At 43.3% G+C, this 19129-nt stretch overlaps 1 protein-coding gene across 8 annotated transcripts in view; it reads right to left on the bottom strand.

Moving 5' to 3' along the window:
- GRIP2 (glutamate receptor interacting protein 2) overlaps positions 1 to 19129 on the bottom strand; it is a 223587-nt gene that overhangs the window by 62758 nt on the left and 141700 nt on the right. Inside the window, exon 1 of one of the 8 annotated variants that reach the window (XM_033925933.1) lies at positions 10185 to 10706. The exons of the other annotated variants lie outside the window; for them this stretch is intronic. Within the exon in view, the coding sequence (XP_033781824.1) occupies positions 10185 to 10224 (40 nt within the window). The 5' untranslated portion in view covers positions 10225 to 10706. Of the gene's footprint in view, positions 1 to 10184; positions 10707 to 19129 lie in introns of those variants that run through there. 8 annotated transcript variants of the gene reach the window in all.

Below are 19129 nucleotides of genomic sequence, written 5' to 3'. Positions count from 1 at the left end.
AATTATCTGGATGACCATAACATACTCCACCCCACACAATCTGGCTTCAGATCCAATTTCAGCACAGAAACTCTCCTAGCCTCCCTTATGGACACAATCAGACAACACCTCAGCACAGGGAAAAAAATGCTCCTTATACAATTAGACCTAACCGCAGCCTTTGACCTAGTGGATCACAATATCCTTCTGCAAATTTTGGACGCAATAGGTATCTCTGATAAAGTATACGCTTGGTTTGAAGGCTTCCTAAAATCCAGAACCTACAGCGTAAAATCAAACAACGTAAAATCAGAACCTTGGGCAAACCCCTGCGGAGTACCACAGGGTTCCCCACTATCACCCACCCTCTTCAACCTATACACTGCCTCTCTCGGAACACATCTGAACAATCTAGGTATAATTACCTACAGCTACGCGGACGACATTACCATCCTCACACCTTACGATCAACCTAAACCCACCATGCCAAACATCCTACACAGAATACTTAATACAGTTACGATCTGGATGAAAGATCACAAACTTAAACTCAACCCAGACAAAACCAAACTCATCCTATTCGAAAATGACAAAACCCAAACCTCAAAAAATTTAGAAATCAACTCTATCAACTACCCCATCCAAACCACCATAAAACTACTAGGAATGACCTTAGACAGAAGCTGTACCATGCAACCACAAATAAATAATACAATCCAGAAATCCTTCACAATCATGAGAAATTTGAGACAAGTCCGGAAATTTTTTGAAAGAAATCAATTCCAGCTTATAGTACAATCTCTAATCCTAGGACTGCTAGACTATTGCAACATCCTATTCCTCCCATGCCCTGCTACTATGATCAAACAACTTCAAACAATCCAAAACACAGCCTTGAGACTCATCTTCTCATTAAGAAAATTTGACCACATCACAGAAGCTTACATCAACTCACATTGGCTACCAATCCAAGGAAGAATACAATTCAAATTCTACTGCATGCTATTTAAATCCCTAAACGGAGACAGTCCTTCCTACCTGAATAACCGCCTCAACCAAACATCCACACTCAGACACAGAAAAACGCACTCCCCATTCATACCCCCCCCGATCAATGAAGTAAGAAGATCAAAACTTCACGATGGCCTCCTAGCCACTCAAGCCGCAAAAATGGATACCCGAATTTCCAAACTACTGATGACCACATCAGACTACAAGACATTCAGAAAAGAAATAAAAACAATACTTTTTAAGAAACTCCTAAATCAGCCCTAACTTCACCTAATTTTACCTCCATGTACACAATTTACTGTAAACTGTAATTATCCTTACCTCGAAACTACCTAACTGCCACTCTAATGTATCTTCAATTCCTACATTGTAACCCCATTTTATAAATCTTTTTGTAAGCCGCCTTGAACCGCAAGGTAATGGCGGAATAGAAATCCCTAATGTAATGTAATGTAATGTAAATTTACAATCCAAGGACGTCATGAGAGGAAGTACTGGACTAGTGATGTACCCAATTCTGTAAGATGGGAAGTTAGGGGTGGGGGAGGGAGGCAGCAAAAGAATACCCATAAGGCTAGAGGGCTCTGAATTGGCCAATAGCCGCAACATGTCTGAACCTGGCAAGTCTCTTAATGATCATGCAGCATTTGGCCTATGAAATTACAGGCTTGCATTCGTATGTACAGCATAAGCCATGGGCATACACACGTCTGGGTGCATTGTTGCTTCACTAACCTGGAGAGGGCAACTCTGGAAAGCCTGCTAAAAACATAGGATGTTAGTCAAATGCAGAAGCAGGTCATACTCCCAAGGAGTGGAGAACATAGGGATGAAGTTCTGTGCACAAAAGAAAGTGTGATCTGGGGCCGTTACTCTAAATCTGTTGGCCATCAGGTGGGAAAGGCAAAAGTCAGAAGGATGCTTAGATGCGGAGGAGAACAAAGGGGGCGAGAGAGACCTCAATTCTGTCCAAAAGATAGTAAAGCATGGGAAGAGAAGGTCTAGATTTACAGAAAGGAGGTGCTAGGAATGAAGATGAAACGAGAGAGACAGCTTTCTTCTGAAGAAATACTTCCTTAGACCCGGTCTGGGTCTACTGCACGAAACGGCCACCCAGTAAAGACGAGGACCATGTCTGAATTCAAGACAGAATAGGACCAGCATGGAGGATCTCTAAGGGAGAGGAAGGGCCCTACTGGACAAGCCATATGGTCTAGGTGTTTCTGGGTTATGTTCACTATTTTATACCCGAGTGAGCTGAAGGTTTTACACTGTTGGCCTGAATTACTCGACCAGAATTGTTATGATCAGGAGATTAATGTTTCTAGGAAAAACCCACCAAATTCAACCGCTTTAAAGCCTACCTCACCCCTAGCTAATTTGTATACAGGAATTTTAAGGATCACCCAAAAGTAAAGCTAATCTGTTCTGGCTGATTTTGCTAAGTTCTGCATTTCAACTTAAGTGATGTCTTGAGAGCTTTGAGCGTTGCCCGTGGGAGGAATGTGTAGTGACTGATGTAGCAGACAAGCCTCTCGGGGTAGGTCTCTTTCCTACTTTCTTGGAGGGCTTTCTCCAGCTTCTGATTTGTGAGATCTTGTCCCAGATGGAGCTTATTTTCCCTGTCGGGCAACTGCATTACCGCAACTTAGTTATCTGATGACCCCAGTTATGAAGCGAGTCGGCTTTACTAGTTTACATTAACATTGCACTGTGCACTTTGGTAATATAGGAATGACAAGGGGATACATTTTTCCCTGTCCCTGCCCCGTTCTTGCAAGCTCCGTCCTCATCTGCACAAGCCTCAAACCCTTTAAAATCCTAAGTAGCAACATTCTAGAGCTGAGATTGTGATGTCATAATGCCTCATTCCACCAATGCCTAAGCTCCGTCCTCATCTGCACAAGCCTCAAACCCTTTAAAATCCTAAGTAGCAACATTCTAGAGCTGAGATTGTGATGTCATAATGCCTCATTCCACCAATGCCTAAGCTCCGTCCTCATCTGCACAAGCCTCAAACCCTTTAAAATCCTAAGTAGCAACATTCTAGAGCTGAGATTGTGATGTCATAATGCCTCATTCCACCAATGCCTAAGCTCCGTCCTCATCTGCACAAGCCTCAAACCCTTTAAAATCCTAAGTAGCAACATTCTAGCGCTGAGATTGTGATGTCATAATGCCTCATTCCACCAATGCCTAAGCTCCGTCCTCATCTGCACAAGCCTCAAACCCTTTAAAATCCTAAGTAGCAACATTCTAGAGCTGAGATTGTGATGTCATAATGCCTCATTCCACCAATGCCTAAACTCCGTCCTCGTCTGTACAAGCCTCAAACCCTTTAAAATCATAAGTAGCAACATTCTAGAGCTGAGATTGTGATGTCATAATGCCTCATTCCACCAATGCCTAAGCTCCGTCCTCATCTGCACAAGCCTCAAACCCTTTAAAATCCTAAGTAGCAACATGCTAGAGCTGAGATTGTGATGTCATAATGCCTCATTCCACCAATGCCTAAGCTCCGTCCTCATCTGCACAAGCCTCAAACCCTTTAAAATCCTAAGTAGCAACATTCTAGAGCTGAGATTGTGATGTCATAATGCCTCATTCCACCAATGCCTAAGCTCCGTCCTCATCTGCACAAGCCTCAAACCCTTTAAAATCATAAGTAGCAACATTCTAGAGCTGAGATTGTGATGTCATAATGCCTCATTCCACCAATGCCTAAACTCCGTCCTCGTCTGTACAAGCCTCAAACCCTTTAAAATCATAAGTAGCAACATTCTAGAGCTGAGATTGTGATGTCATAATGCCTCATTCCACCAATGCCTAAGCTCCGTCCTCATCTGCACAAGCCTCAAACCCTTTAAAATCCTAAGTAGCAACATTCTAGAGCTGAGATTGTGATGTCATAATGCCTCATTCCACCAATGCCTAAGCTCCGTCCTCATCTGCACAAGCCTCAAACCCTTTAAAATCATAAGTAGCAACATTCTAGAGCTGAGATTGTGATGTCATAATGCCTCATTCCACCAATGCCTAAGCTCCGTCCTCATCTGCACAAGCCTCAAACCCTTTAAAATCCTAAGTAGCAACATTCTAGAGCTGAGATTGTGATGTCATAATGCCTCATTCCACCAATGCCTAAGCTCCGTCCTCATCTGCACAAGCCTCAAACCCTTTAAAATCATAAGTAGCAACATTCTAGAGCTGAGATTGTGATGTCATAATGCCTCATTCCACCAATGCCTAAACTCCGTCCTCGTCTGTACAAGCCTCAAACCCTTTAAAATCATAAGTAGCAACATTCTAGAGCTGAGATTGTGATGTCATAATGCCTCATTCCACCAATGCCTAAGCTCCGTCCTCGTCTGTACAAGCCTCAAACCCTTTAAAATCATAAGTAGCAACATTCTAGAGCTGAGATTGTGATGTCATAATGCCTCATTCCACCAATGCCTAAGCTCCGTCCTCGTCTGTACAAGCCTCAAACCCTTTAAAATCATAAGTAGCAACATTCTAGAGCTGAGATTGTGATGTCATAATGCCTCATTCCACCAATGCCTAAGCTCCGTCCTCATCTGCACAAGCCTCAAACCCTTTAAAATCCTAAGTAGCAACATTCTAGAGCTGAGATTGTGATGTCATAATGCCTCATTCCACCAATGCCTAAGCTCCGTCCTCATCTGCACAAGCCTCAAACACTTTAAAATCATAAGTAGCAACATTCTAGAGCTGAGATTGTGATGTCATAATGCCTCATTCCACCAATGCCTAAGCTCCGTCCTCATCTGCACAAGCCTCAAACACTTTAAAATCATAAGTAGCAACATTCTAGAGCTGAGATTGTGATGTCATAATGCCTCATTCCACCAATGCCTAAGCTCCGTCCTCGTCTGTACAAGCCTCAAACCCTTTAAAATCATAAGTAGCAACATTCTAGAGCTGAGATTGTGATGTCATAATGCCTCATTCCACCAATGCCTAAGCTCCGTCCTCATCTGCACAAGCCTCAAACCCTTTAAAATCCTAAGTAGCAACATTCTAGAGCTGAGATTGTGATGTCATAATGCCTCATTCCACCAATGCCTAAGCTCCGTCCTCGTCTGTACAAGCCTCAAACCCTTTAAAATCATAAGTAGCAACATTCTAGAGCTGAGATTGTGATGTCATAATGCCTCATTCCACCAATGCCTAAGCTCCGTCCTCATCTGCACAAGCCTCAAACACTTTAAAATCATAAGTGTTTGACGCTTGTGCGGTTAAGGCAGAGCTTACAGGAATGGGGCAGGGACGAGGAACTTGAGTTTTCACATTCAGCAATGAGACTGTTATTTTGCATAAAACATCTTTTTTTATCAGATGAACTTTCAATATACAGTCAAACCTTGGATAGCGAGTAACGTGGTTTACGAGTGTTTTGCAAGACGAGCAAAACATTTTCTTAAATTGTAACTCGATAAACGAGCGTCATCTTGCAGTACGAGCACATATACGTGATTCACGTCAAATACGCACAACATACGCACATCTCACACTGAGCACGGCTGAACGTAATAAAAGCATCGCACCCAATTCACCCGCAGTGCAGTGACTGTTCGAAACAAGTGAGATCTTGCAATACAAGTATGTACAGTACTTATTTTCTATTCAAGTTTTTGGGATGTGGAACGAATAGTCCGAGTTTAAATTATTTCCTATGGGGAAATTTGCTTTGATATACGAGTGCACTTCTGGAATGAATTATACCAAAAATAGAGTAATAACCCAATATTGACTACATCTATAATTCCTGGGAACCTATGATCTGGTCTGATCATTTCAGATGTACTTTTATTTAAATTGATCATTATCACATCATTTAACAAAACAAAAATCTAACAAAAAGATTAATCAAGTGATTTTTGGACACAGTGGGCCAAATTCTATAAATGGCATCCCTAGCCAGCCAATCGGGATGCACGTTAAAAAAAAACCTTCCGAGGCAGGCCGCCTACATTGTAGGTGCCTGTGGGAGCCTAGAGGGATGAGTACGGTAGGCCCGTCTAAGCTCACCTAAGGCTAGGCGTGGGCGTGTCTTGGCTGTTTGTGTCTAGAGTAGTGGGGTTCCATATGCCCTCACCACTCGGATTCTCTCCCCCGATGCCATGTTCCACTACAAAGTTCTTCACATATGGATAAACAAAGTACACAGAACACCTTAGATGCCTAAATATTTCAACTGTAAACCTCTAACTCTAGTCTGTTATTGAGGAAGCCACTACTTGCCCTGGATCAGTAGCATAGAATGTTGCCACTCTTTGAGATTCTAGAATCTTATTAGTCTTTGGGATTCCAGAAACTTCCTATTCTTTGAGATTCTATATGGAATGTTGCTACTTCTTGGGTTTTGGCCACCATGAGAATGGGCTACTGGGCTTGACAGACCTTTGCTCTGACCTATTCTTATGCTCTAACTCCCTGCCCTGACTCCATCCCTGAAGAGAAGCTATAGCAGAGACCATATATTTGTTTAGCAAGGATTTGGTTAAGATTTTAAAATACACATTCTTATAGTAGAGCACTGCAGGTAACACGCAGCCTACACAGAGGTATTCACCTTAGAAACCATATCTAAGGAAAGCAGCTGATGAACAGAATTAGGTTAACTTGCAAGGGACCTGCCTGATGTAGGACACCAAGTCATTAACTCATATACAGCCCTTCAGGCACACTTTCAGTACATCTGTTCTCAGCTTTCTTTAGATCAGTCCCCACCCCCACCCCTCAAAATCAGAGGAGCTCTTTGATACACTCACTCCAGACCGTTGTGTTACACTTAGAACTGCACGTATCCAGACATGTACCTACTCTCTGCTTATTGCCTACAATCAAAATGTCAGTCGCTACACGGCCAGATCTGAAGCAGCTTCTCTAGAGAAGAGGGCTGGGCATCAAATGGTGAAATTCACACAATGCACCCGATTTAATATTGTACATTTAATGCATCAAAAGGTAAACAGAGACCCTGGAATGTCAGATCGTCAAAGAGCAAAAAGGGCACAGGGAGGATAAGTTAGGCAATAGCAGAGAGACTGAATGAATTCTTTGCTCCGGTCTTTACAGAAGAGGTAAGAGATCTACCTGAACAGGAAATGATTTTCAAAGGTAACGATGCAGAAGAACTGACAGAAATTTCAGTGAACCTGGAAGACGTACTGAGCCAAATTGACAAGTTAGAGAGTAATAGATCACCTGGACCAGACGGTATTGAAAGAACTCATATAGGAAATTGCTAATCTGTCGTTAGTGATCTGTAACCTATTGCTAAAATCGTCCATAGCCCCAAATTCACTAAGCAAAACGATCGTGTACCGATCCGTTTGCGACCCCCGGCCCGATTCACTTACCTGTCTTCCGACCATCCTCCGATCCGTGCGTGCAAATGAGGGCAACGGCATGCAAAATAGGCAGGGACGCAATTCACTAAAGAAAATCCTGCAACACCGACTTTGCTGCTGAGCACCAGTCGCTGAAGGCCTTTCCGGCTGCCCTGCCAGCCCCTATCCTGCAGCCCCGAACACGCTGCCTGCCTGCCCCGACTATCCCACCCTCTCGCGCACTGCAAGCCCATGGTTTTAACCCGCTTAAGGCAGCAGGTTAAAACCATGGGCTTGCAGTGCGGGGAAAGGTGGGAGAGTTGGGGCAGGCAGGCAGCACTTTTAGGTTACCTGGGTCTCTTGTCCATTAGAAGAAGAACCCCCCCCCCTCAAAAAACCCAACTCCAACGGCCCGGAGGTCCCGCGCATGCTCAGAGCATCTACAGATGGTCTGCGCATGCGCGGGGATCGCTATAGCGTAATCCGTGCCTGCAGATGGGGGCATTCCTCCGATCACCCTCATCTACATGTTGGAGTTTGTAGAATCCTGGCCATAGTACCTTAATATTAGAGGGTGGCCAATGTTGAGCCAATTATTTTTAAAAGGGTTCCAGGGTGATCCAGGAAATTACAGACTGGTAAGCCTGACTTCAGTGGAATCTTTAAGAATCTGATGAAAGCTATGGACTCCCTTGTCCCAGAAATGGTGACATAATCACAACTTTGTATGCAATGAATATAATGTATTTTGTTTATTGAGAGTATTATTAAACTTTAAAGGAAACAATCTAAAAAACCCCATCCTTTTTTACGCAAAAAGTAACGGCCACTCATAATTATGAAATACAATCCTCTTGGGCAAATTAAAATAGACCTACTCTTGTTATCTGTGAGAAAAATCAACAGTACTGGGCTATATAGTGAATATAAATATTAATTTTGATCTGACCCTCACGGACCCCTGAAACCCAGCCATGGATGATTTAGGGGTCCACAGACCCTAGGTTAAGAACCCCTGATTTAATGGGACAGAGTCAACATGGGATCAGCCAAGGGAGGTCTTGCCTCACTACTTTGAAGGTGTGAATAAACCTGGTTGATGTAGTGTATCTAGATTTCCAGAAAGCTTTTGACAAAAGTTCCTCATAAGAGACTCCGGAGAAAATTGAGAGTCATGGGATAGGAAACAATGTTCAGTTGTGGATTAGAAACTGGTTATTGGACAGAAAACAGAGGATAGAGTGAAATGGCCTTTGTTCTCAATGGAGAGGGGTAAACAGTGGAGTGCTGCAGGGATCTGTACTGGAACCAGTGAAAGGCGGGAGAGAGGAGATAAGATAGAGAAGTTTAAATACCTATGTGGTGTAGATGCCCATGAGTTGAGTCTCTTTCATTTGAAAGGAAGTTCTGGAATGAGAGGGCATAGAATGAAGTTAAGAGGTGATAGACTCAGGAGTAATCTAAGGAAATACTATTTTACAGAAAGGGTGGTAGATGCGGAAGATGTGGCGGAGACAGAGACCGTGTGTGAATTCATGAGGCCTCGGATAGGCACATGAGATCTCTTAGGGAGAGAAGGAGATAGTGGTTACTGCGGATGGGCAGACTAGATGGACCATTTGGCCTTTATCTGCTGTCATGTTTCTATGATCTAGAAATTGGAATGACAAGTGAGGGGATTAAATCTGCAGATGACACAAAACTATTCAAAGTTGTCAACACACTTACGGTATTCCTGCAATTTTTTTTTTTTATAGTCCTCAGGTCAGACTCCTAGACAGCCAAGATATCCTTAACGAATATGCATGAGGCAGATTTGCATGCCTGTTACCTCTATTATATGCAAATCTGCCTCATGCATATTTACTAGGGACATCTTGAAAACCCGACCGGCTGGGGGTTTAAGAACTGCCTTAGGAAATTGGACGACTGGGCATCCAAATTGCATTTGTCCACATTAAATTTCATCTGTCAAGTGATGCATGTCGGAAAGAATAATCCAATTATTAGTAAAGGGATGGAAAATAGGGCCAAGGAAATAATGCCTTTATTGCTTCATGGTGTGTCCTCGCCTTAAGAATTGCGCCGAGTTCTGGTTGTCATTACCTCAAAAAAAGACATAATGGAATCAGCAAAGGTTCAAAGAGCGACCAAAGTGATAAAGGGGATGAACGCTTCTCGTATGAGGAAAAACGAAAAAAAAAGAGTTGGAAAAGAGACGGCTGAGGGGGATATGATTGAGGTGTAGAACAGGTAAGAGTGAATCAATTTTCCACCCTTTCATAAAAATCAAGGGACACTCAATTAAAATTACAGGGAAATACTTTTTAACACAAAGAAGAGGAACTCATTGTATAGCTGGTTTTAAGAAAGGTTTGGACAAGTTCCTAGCATGCTATTGAGACAGAGATGGGAAAAGCCACTGCTTGCCTTGGATTGGCCACTGTTAGAAACAGGAAACCGGCCTACATGGACCATTGGCCTTCTGTATGGCTATTATACTCTTATAAGGATAAGCCACTACCACCACCACCACCACCACACATACATCCCTGTGAAGGTTAAGGGAAGCCACAGGATTTGCCAACATTCAGCCCAGGATCTTGGAAAGCAGTGGAGACCTTTTTTGGCCAGGTTAAAATCAGGTCACCCGTCTGCAAGCCAGGGTGGTCCAGACCTGGGAAATGTTTCTTGAACAAAAGGAAAAGACGCTGCAGCAGAGCCAGAAAACCTGCAGCGAAAGGAACTATATAGTCCCTCCTTTCAAGCCTTAGGATTTCCTTTTCTGCAAAATTAAAGCAATCCTCTTCAAGCCCCCCACCCCTAAGGCCGACTCACCCAAGTCTGACTGCAGGTCTTTCTTCAGCCCACACAGCATGTCGGCTCCTGTCGGTCCTGCTTTGTTAGAGCTCTGGGTCCTCCCTGTGCAAACCTGCAAAGCCTCCAGCGCAAGGCAGAGCCCTGGGCTGCCTCAGTGAGACAGACATCTTGTTTATAAACAGCAGAGCCACAGAAGCGAATCCAGGTTGATCAGCAGAGGGTAGCCAGGCAGGTCCTAACACACATGCTGGGCTGGCCCAACTTGCACTGGGCCCTGGAGAAGATCCAGCTAGCCTGACTGAGGGCAGCAGCTGCCTGGGCTGTAACCCAGCCTGGTTTACTGGCACAGCCCCTCCCCCTCTGCTGGGGTTTGCATGGAGCTTCTCTTTAGGGAGAGGGAGGTGGAGGGCAGCCCACAGGTAGAAAAGAGAGCATTAAAGCCCTTCTGCAGAAGGCAAGAACTTGGTGCCAGGGCTGATGCCCTCTGGCCACCTCCTGTCAGCTGCCTTTCACGCCAGTCTCCGCTACCCTCTCTGGCAAATCTTCCACCACCTTTCAAGGCAGAATTGAGGAGCTGCCGAGGGCTTTAGCCCACCCCACAGGAGGAGCATAGCCACATTTAACCCTATCCTGGAAAGCCAGCTAGCTTTGAAGAGCCCCCTCCCCCATCATACTCCAGTAAGGCACAGAAAAAGGAAAAAATATGTAGTCTCCAAAACAGACAGACTTTTACATCCTGAGGGCAGGGAAATACCTCCTGGCCCAGCTAATCAATGAAAAGGCGTGAGCTAAATTTGAGTCGACTGTGTTTTTAAAGAACACACTGAGCATCGTGTGTCACCGGGAAAATCCAGAAGAGCGGAGCAGAGCCTCTGCCAACAAGGGAGTTTCTTGGCAAGATGCCCGTCTCCTCACGCCTGCTTTGCACTAAAACAAGACTGTGCAGGATTGCTTTCATTGTAAAACCCTCTTTGTTATATACTATAATATCCCTCTCGTTTGGTACACAATGTTCCATCCGCTCTCTGGAAATGGGGGGCAGGGGTGCTTAGATCAAAGGCTTGGAGACCAACAGCTACAACGTCAAGATTATAGGTATGCGAAGCAACAGGTCAGCCACGGGCTAAGATGAGGCTGAACAGAAAGTTGGGTACAAGTGGATCGATTTTTCACCCTGCCAAAAATTATAAAGACTAGGGGGGCCACTTGAAGTTACAGGGAAATACTTTTCAAACCAATAGGAGGAAATATTTTTTCACTCAGTGGTAAGAGCAGATAGCGTAGCTGGTTTTAAGAAAGGTTTGGGCAATTTCCTGGAGGAAAAGTCCATAGTCTATTATTGAGAAAGACATGGGGGAAGCCACTGCTTGGCCTGGATCGGTAGCATGGAATGTTTGTAGTATTTGGGGTTCCAGAATCTTGCTATTCTTTGAGGTTCTACATGAAATCTTGATAACTCTTTGGGGTTCTGGAACGTTGCTACTTCTTGGGTTCTAGTGACCTGGATTGGCCACCGTGAGAACGGGCTGTTGGGCTTGATGGACCCAGTAAGGCTATTCTTATGTTCTTAACCCAAAAGTTAAACCACAATGTTCACATTTTTAAAGCCAAAAATTGGGAAAGTTCAGATGAACTGACCATGTTTGCCCTGTTGGCTGTCTATGCATTAATAAAGCATGGACTTCAAATGCAGCTCATAAGTGTCTTTACGTGGTAGGCATCTCACCTTACTCAAGCACTGTCCCCAAGTTTTTTTGATATTTTAGCCAACTTTTGTAAATTAAACAGCAAAGCTTCAGGTGCTTCATTCAGGAGCTCACAGTGTGACAAACAAGCTACACCAGGTGAACTGGGAGATGGGTCAAAGAAAGCATTGCTGCGAATCTGAGAACTTGAAGCGGCCTGAAATAACCCAGAGGGTCCTGTAGATAAACCAATTAAGAGCTCCTTGTACAAAGCCGCGTTATGCTTTTTTTTTTTTTTTTTTAATCACCGGCCGTGGCGGTATTGGCTCCGATCCTCAGAGGATTCCTACGAGCGTCAGAACTAATACCACCGCGGCCGACGATAACAAAAGCCTTATGCGGCTTTGTCAAAGGTGGGGTAAATGAGGTTCTGTTTTAGACACTTGGAAGGTGAAAGATCAGTGTGAAATTTTAAGAGGTGTTTGAAGAAGATAGCAAGATTTTTGAACTGGATTAGGACACTTCAAGTGAACAAAATTTGAATTTCTCAGGGAGGTTTTTATGCCTGTGTCCGATAAAAGAAGGAGCCACCGAGTAAGGGCTCCTCGATTGCTTCTGCGGCTTTTTCTACCTCTTCAGATTTTGAAGTGTTGATTTAGACAGTGTGTAGTCCTTGTGAAAGAGAAATGTCCAAACCACAAGTCCACACCCCACCTGTCTAACATGCTCCCTTGATATCGAGACAAACTACTTATCAAAAGAATTGAAATCCATCTAGAAAACAGGTTGATTTTGAAAATAGCAAATTGGAAGGGTTTCGCAAGAAAAAAATGTCCATCCAGTGGCCTAGTATGTGGAGGGGGGGGGCATTCCCTCTTTCTCTCCTTGCCATATGCGCCCCTTGCCTTCCCCGGCACCAGCACCAAAGTGTAGTAAAAGTGAGCCAAGTGTAGGACAATCCAGCCAATGTGACATCACTGATGAGGCTGGCTCTTATTGGTGGAATGAGGCATTATGATGTCACAATACCAAGTAGAGAATGACAAGGGGGCAGGAACTCAATTCCCCTGTCCCGGCAAGTTCTTTTCCGGTCCCTGCCCCATTCTCGCAAGCTCCGTCCTCATCTGCACAATCCTCAGACACTTTAAAATCCTAAGCGTTTGGTTAAGGCAGAGCTTACAGGAATGGGACAGGGACAGGGAAATTTAGTTTTTGGCACCAATCGGAATTTATGCACACTTTCTAGATGTATCCTATAAAGTGGTTTAGGTCAATTCTTATGCACGACGCTTCTACAGGATCATGGTCAGGGGAGGGGCGTTCCTAGAATATGCGCAGGCATTTATGCCAGGTTTTCATTCGTGAAATTTTAGTCATGTGGATGGGCGCTACATGTATTCTAGACACTGCGCTTAATTTCGAATGTGGCTTATAGAAAAGCACCAGTGTGGATTTTTTTAGATAACAAATAGAATCTGGACTCTTACGAAGCGAGTTTTGTGTAGGCTCTGACCTACGTGCAAAACCTAGAACACTTTGCTGCATCAGCCCCTTCTTTTATAAACCCCATCGTTGTTGGGGACAGATCCTGCAACCTTCCAAAACAGAGCAATCCCCCGTGCAGTGGACACCAGGGAAAAAAAAACAAGCAATCTGGATTTAACATTCACAGGAATTGGATTTAATGTGTTGGATTAAATCCAGCAGATAATTTCATTATTAGCCAATATTTTTTTGTAGTTCCTGTAAGAGCGCCAAGCTATAAAGCACAGAAAATTTCAATTTTCACTACTAAGTGAATTTAAAGTACACATGCAGGCAATTTTCAAGATGGATCTGGCAGGTTAAAGAATTTAGCTAGATAGATGAATGGGCTGAAGACGGCTTCCAAAGGAGGTAATAGGACAGAGTACAATATTGGGTTTCAAAAAGGGACTGGATGACTTCCTGGAAGTGAAGGGGATTGCAGGGTATAGATAGAAGGACAAAATCGAAAAGTGTATGTGAGTTTTAGGGTAGGAGCACTATCAGGTCCTGGACCTGAGGGGCCGCTGCGTGAGCGGACTACCGGGCACGATGGACCTCCGGTCTGACCCGACAGAGGCAAGTCTTATGTTCTTATGTTCTTAGTCATCTAGTTTCCATTAGTGGCTGTAATTCATCGGCTTTCTTTTTAACTAATTTTAAGCGACAGGTGTTTTAGGAGGGCCTGGGGTCCAGGGAGCAAACGTCAAGCCTATATGGAATTTTCAAATATGTTATATATTGTTCTTGCCATATAAGACCACCCAGACATCCACATACCTTCCTCGTGCGTGAGCAAAGTTTTGAGAGAAATGATCTGGCGGCTTCTCGTTGGCATGGCTAAGCTTGAAGAGGTACAGAAGAACTTCATTGCATTGACCTGACAAAAAGCTGCTGTTTCATCATCACTGTTATTTCTCATGCAAGAGAGTGTAATGTTTTTCAAACGTCTACTAGAGCACAATTATAATCATTGGAAAGTTGCGATTTCTTGTTCCTTGTATTGTTGACGTGGGCCCAACTGTTGCTAGAACGAGCAGACCCGAAGACGGACACTGAAGCATGTCATCGGCTAAATGAACACACAAAGGGGTCAATTTGTGCCATTCCTAAATCCTCCTCTACATTATGATTTCCTGAACCCAGTTCACAGATGCACAGATAGATTTTGTTTATTTTAAAAATTTATATACCGTCTTTAAACAAAGCGGTTTCCATGAAAACATAATTGCAGAGTACAAAACAGAAATTACATTTTTAAAATTAAGACTAAATTACAACAATATCATAAAATATATTTTCTTTAAAAAAACAAAACATTTGCACCCAAACATACAATGCTCAGGCAATTAATATCATAGGACTTAAGAATTCACGTATTGACGCAAACACAGAGTCAAGACAGAAGTTACATCTATCAGTAAATACGTTAATAAGAAGCATCTGAAAATAGCTTGGTTTTTTGAAACTAAAACGGTCAGTGCTTATCCTTAGATGTCCCAACAACTTATTCCAAAATGGCAGCTTCTGAAAACATCTTAGATTTTGGGGCTTCAGTAGTTGCCAATAGTCTCATGGCACCGTCAGAACGCAATGCTCTCTTTGGTCTATAGACCTTCCAGAGGAAAATCTGATAAACCAAAGATAACACTTTAATGAACCCATAGTTCAATAGATATCCAATGGAGCCGTTTCAAGATCGGGGTAATGTGTGCTCCTGTCCAAGCTTCACTGGCTTCCAGTAATCTCCAGGGTCCACTTCAAATGTGCCTGCCTAACTTTCAAGATCCTACATGGCATTCTTCCTCCTGTTATTCCACTATCTTGGAATTCCTCTAATCCTAATTCCACCAGATCCTCCCCAAAATTAAAACTATCCTTCCCTTCTATAAAAGGTATATTCCATGCTGGAAAACTAGGGACATCCTTCCCCTTTAGAATCACTGAGCTCTGGAACAACCTTACATCCCCACTCCGAAATTCGAGCTCCCTCCAACTCTTCCGTAAACATCTGAAAACTTGGCTTTTCTCAAAAATGTAACACTTCCCCCCTCTCTGGCACCCTAAAACCCTCTATATCTTCTTTACACTTAATCCTATAACCCTCCTTTGGAGTTCCTTTCTATCTTAGCCCTGTAAACCGTGTTGAGCTCTACGATTGCGGAGAAGGTGCGGTATACAAACCTAAGGTTTAGTTTAGTTTAGTGCTGTTCTAGAAATGCCACTAATCAATCTGGCTGCACCACCCAAAGGGGGTGACGCAACACAGAAGATAATTTCCTGGATTCTCACTGCGGTATGCTGCTATGAGGGGGGGGGGAAGTAATCAGTGAATCTTCTGCCAAATAATCAGCTCATCCATATTCATTGTTTTGGTAAAAGTGGTTTTAAGAAAAGTTTGGACTAATTCCTGGAGGAAAAGTCCATAGTCTGTTATTGAGAGAGACATGGGGGAAGCCACTGCTTGCCCTGGATCGGTAGCATGGAAAGTTGCTACTCCTTGGGTTTTGGACAGGTACTAATGACCTGGATTGACCACCGTGAGAACGGGCTACTGGGCTTAATGGAGCATTGGTCTGACCCAGTAAGGCTTCCATTGCTCTGAGAATATATTTGACCCTTTCACTTAGAAGACTCAGCTTCTGGAACAGAGGGCTGCCTATCCTACCTGCAGCTAACAAGAGGAGAAGACACCTCTTGTGGCAAACTGCTGGGGTAAATACCAAATCTAGTGAAAAGGTTTCCTTGTTTTTGGATCCAGCTTCCCTGGCTATTGCCATCCTTACTGTAAAGAGAAGAAGCCTGGCTCTAACCTTCGCAGCTAATCTCTATCTAAGAGGAAAGAGGATCTTGGGGTTAAGCCGAGCTCTGTACCTGGAAAGAGTTACAATAACCGACAGCTGCTACTTCTGCAGAAAGTGAGAGACAAAATGGAAAACCAGCTCAGCACAAATTCCTACAAACGAAGAAGTGTAACAAGATGAAGGCCGAACAGACAAGGACATCCCAAAAGAGAACCCCAGTAGAGGTGCCCATTGAGGAAAAGATCACCATCAGGACTTTGCACCTTACCATTGGACAGATATTTATTTTAATAATATCCTATAATTCTATTCCCTAACTGTCCCAGTGGGTTTCCACTCTATCTAATGCACTGGGCAATGGGGATTAAATGACTTGCCCAGAGTAACAAGGAGCAGTGCAGGATTCAACCCCACAACCTCAGGGTGCCAAGGCTGGAGCTCTGACCACTGCACCACACACTCCCACTTACAGATAAGCTTCCCTCAGGGAGAAGGGATCCAGATAGCAAAGCTGTCAAGGCAGAAGGTTCCAAACAAATCCAACGTAAGACTCTTAAGTATGTGAAACTACTTTGCTCTATTACTGCTTGAATAATACTTTGTGCTAAAGCGTTCCCATTTTCCTGCCTCAACCAAATTCAAGTAAACCTTTTGATAAAGAACTGTATCTTCTGGCTTGTACTGACTTATCGGATGAAAAGAAAATGCTGAGCAAGAGGATTGCTGTCCCTTTTAGCAGCCAGGCCCAAGGCCTGACCTTCCCAAAATATTGTACAATTTAAACTAAGTAACCCATCACTTCAGCTTGTAGGCTGTTCCAGAAATCAGCTACTCTTTCAAAGAAAGTGTACGGTAACTGCAAGATTCCATATTTCATACAAAAATAAGCCATTTTAACTCTTTTTGGCTACGACGTACTTCAAGACACAACATCTACATTCGATCTTAATAGAAAACCATATCACTGTAATCCCGAGTCTTTCCCAGATTAGTTTTAGTATCTGCAGTGAAATTAAATTCATGGACGTAATGTTAGAAGCAACGTGTAGGAGTGGCATTAAATCAACGTTACGAGGCAAAAAGCAATTCCAGTAGACAATTAAGTCCAATATTTCAAGCCAGCCAGCCAACTGCAAAGGCATTGCCACAGAATACTAAACCCACTGGGCTGTCCTACCTCTCCCAGTGCCAGCCTAGGAAACACATACCCTGGAAAAAAAAAAAATTATTAACCCTTGGCCTCCAAGAACACAACTAACTGCTTTATGGAAGGGTGGGCTATGCATCACAAAGCAAGGATCACCACAAGGAATTACTGTTTAGGTGTACTTTAAATCACCTTCCAATGAGTGCCAAATATACCCTCATTTTAGTATTTAAAACATTTCTATCCCACTTGAACCAAAGCAGCTAACAATAAAACATACGTGATCACCAATAATGAACGTCGTAACTCAAAGCATTTCAGGAGAGTCCTATCCTACTACAAATATATGACAGCAGCATCAAAACACCACACGTGAAATGAAAACACTATGTTACCACTACACATCACACTGCCAGACCTACTAGAATTAAAGGCCACATACACACAAGGAAGTCTTCAATAACGTAGGGATGGATTACGTCATCTATATCCCATAAGTGAGGCCCAGCAAGTGAAGTAGCACAACGCACTGTATCCAAATCGGTTACGAGTGAGAAAATCAAACGGCAGCTGTACTCTGGATGGATGATGCACACTGGCTGTCTTTAGAACTCGTCATAACTGGATAATATTCCTTCTCTTCACTTTCGTAGCATCTGAGGGCAAGCGTCATGTTACCAGGACATCTATCCCAAAGATGGCTACACATTTTGCTAGGGTCAGAGCAGACTGCGATCCCCTCATGCCTATAGAACATTTCTAGTATCTTTCCTTCCTGACACAACCACTATTCTTGTCCCCGCAATGCACAGACACCCCTAGGCTTATGCCTATTCTGCCTTACTTGGCTAAATGGTTCTTAGGTCTTTGTTGACAGAGTTCTGACTTCTTTCTACAGCAAAAGCTGCCATTTGCCCGGTTAATATTGTACATCCTCTGATCAACATTATATGCTCCTGCACTATTGTACTTCAAAGAATTGTTGAAGGTGAAAATTCTCAGGAGAAAATTGTGAAAACATATGCTACATGGGCATCTACAATTTCTGTAGCACAGAAATAATTATTTCTATAGCGCTACCAGACAAACGCAGCGCTGTACAGAGTCGCAAAGGAAGAGCTCGAAAGAGCTTACAATCTAAACAGACAAGACAAACAGTTAGGGGGGATGGTTAACCTGCTGACTAGGGTGCTGAGCAGTGGACAGAGGGGAGTAGAGTTATGGGTCAAAGGCTAAATCAAAAAGGTGGGTTTTCAGTCTGCTTTTAAACAAGGGAAGGGGTGTGATGGACAAACTCAGGTAGTTTATACCAGGCATAAGGGGCAGATAGATGAAAGGAACAAAGTCTGGAACTGGCAGTGGAGGAGAAGGGTAAAGATAAAAGCAGCTTATCTAAGGAACAGAGTTCTCGGGGATATGGAAAATGGGAGAGATAACGGTATGTGAGATGGGGTCAAGTAGAGGGGTGGGAATAGGGTCTGAGGGGAAGAAAAGTCCGCAATAGTTGATGGAGGCTCGAGTGGTTACCTGGTTTATTACGACAATGAAGTGAAAAGAATGTCGAAAACTCCTCTTTGAAAGGGCATCTATTTTGCCTGTTTAGTACATTAGAAGATTTGGATCAGGATTTGATGGTACTTCAGCGACACGTTCTCCGACTCTTGCGTTTCGTAAGGTTGATTGCTCTTACCTGTTTATTTTACTATGTATAATGTTTTGTGAACCACCTAGGATTTTAGGCGGTGTATAATTTTTAAAATAAATAAACCCATCATAAGCCTAGTAAAGAAAATAAGATTGAAA

Source organism: Geotrypetes seraphini, chromosome 17, assembly GCF_902459505.1.
Source record: "Geotrypetes seraphini chromosome 17, aGeoSer1.1, whole genome shotgun sequence".
Classification (NCBI taxonomy): Eukaryota; Metazoa; Chordata; class Amphibia; order Gymnophiona; family Dermophiidae; genus Geotrypetes; species Geotrypetes seraphini.
This window is presented reverse-complemented; position numbering and strand designations above follow the sequence as displayed.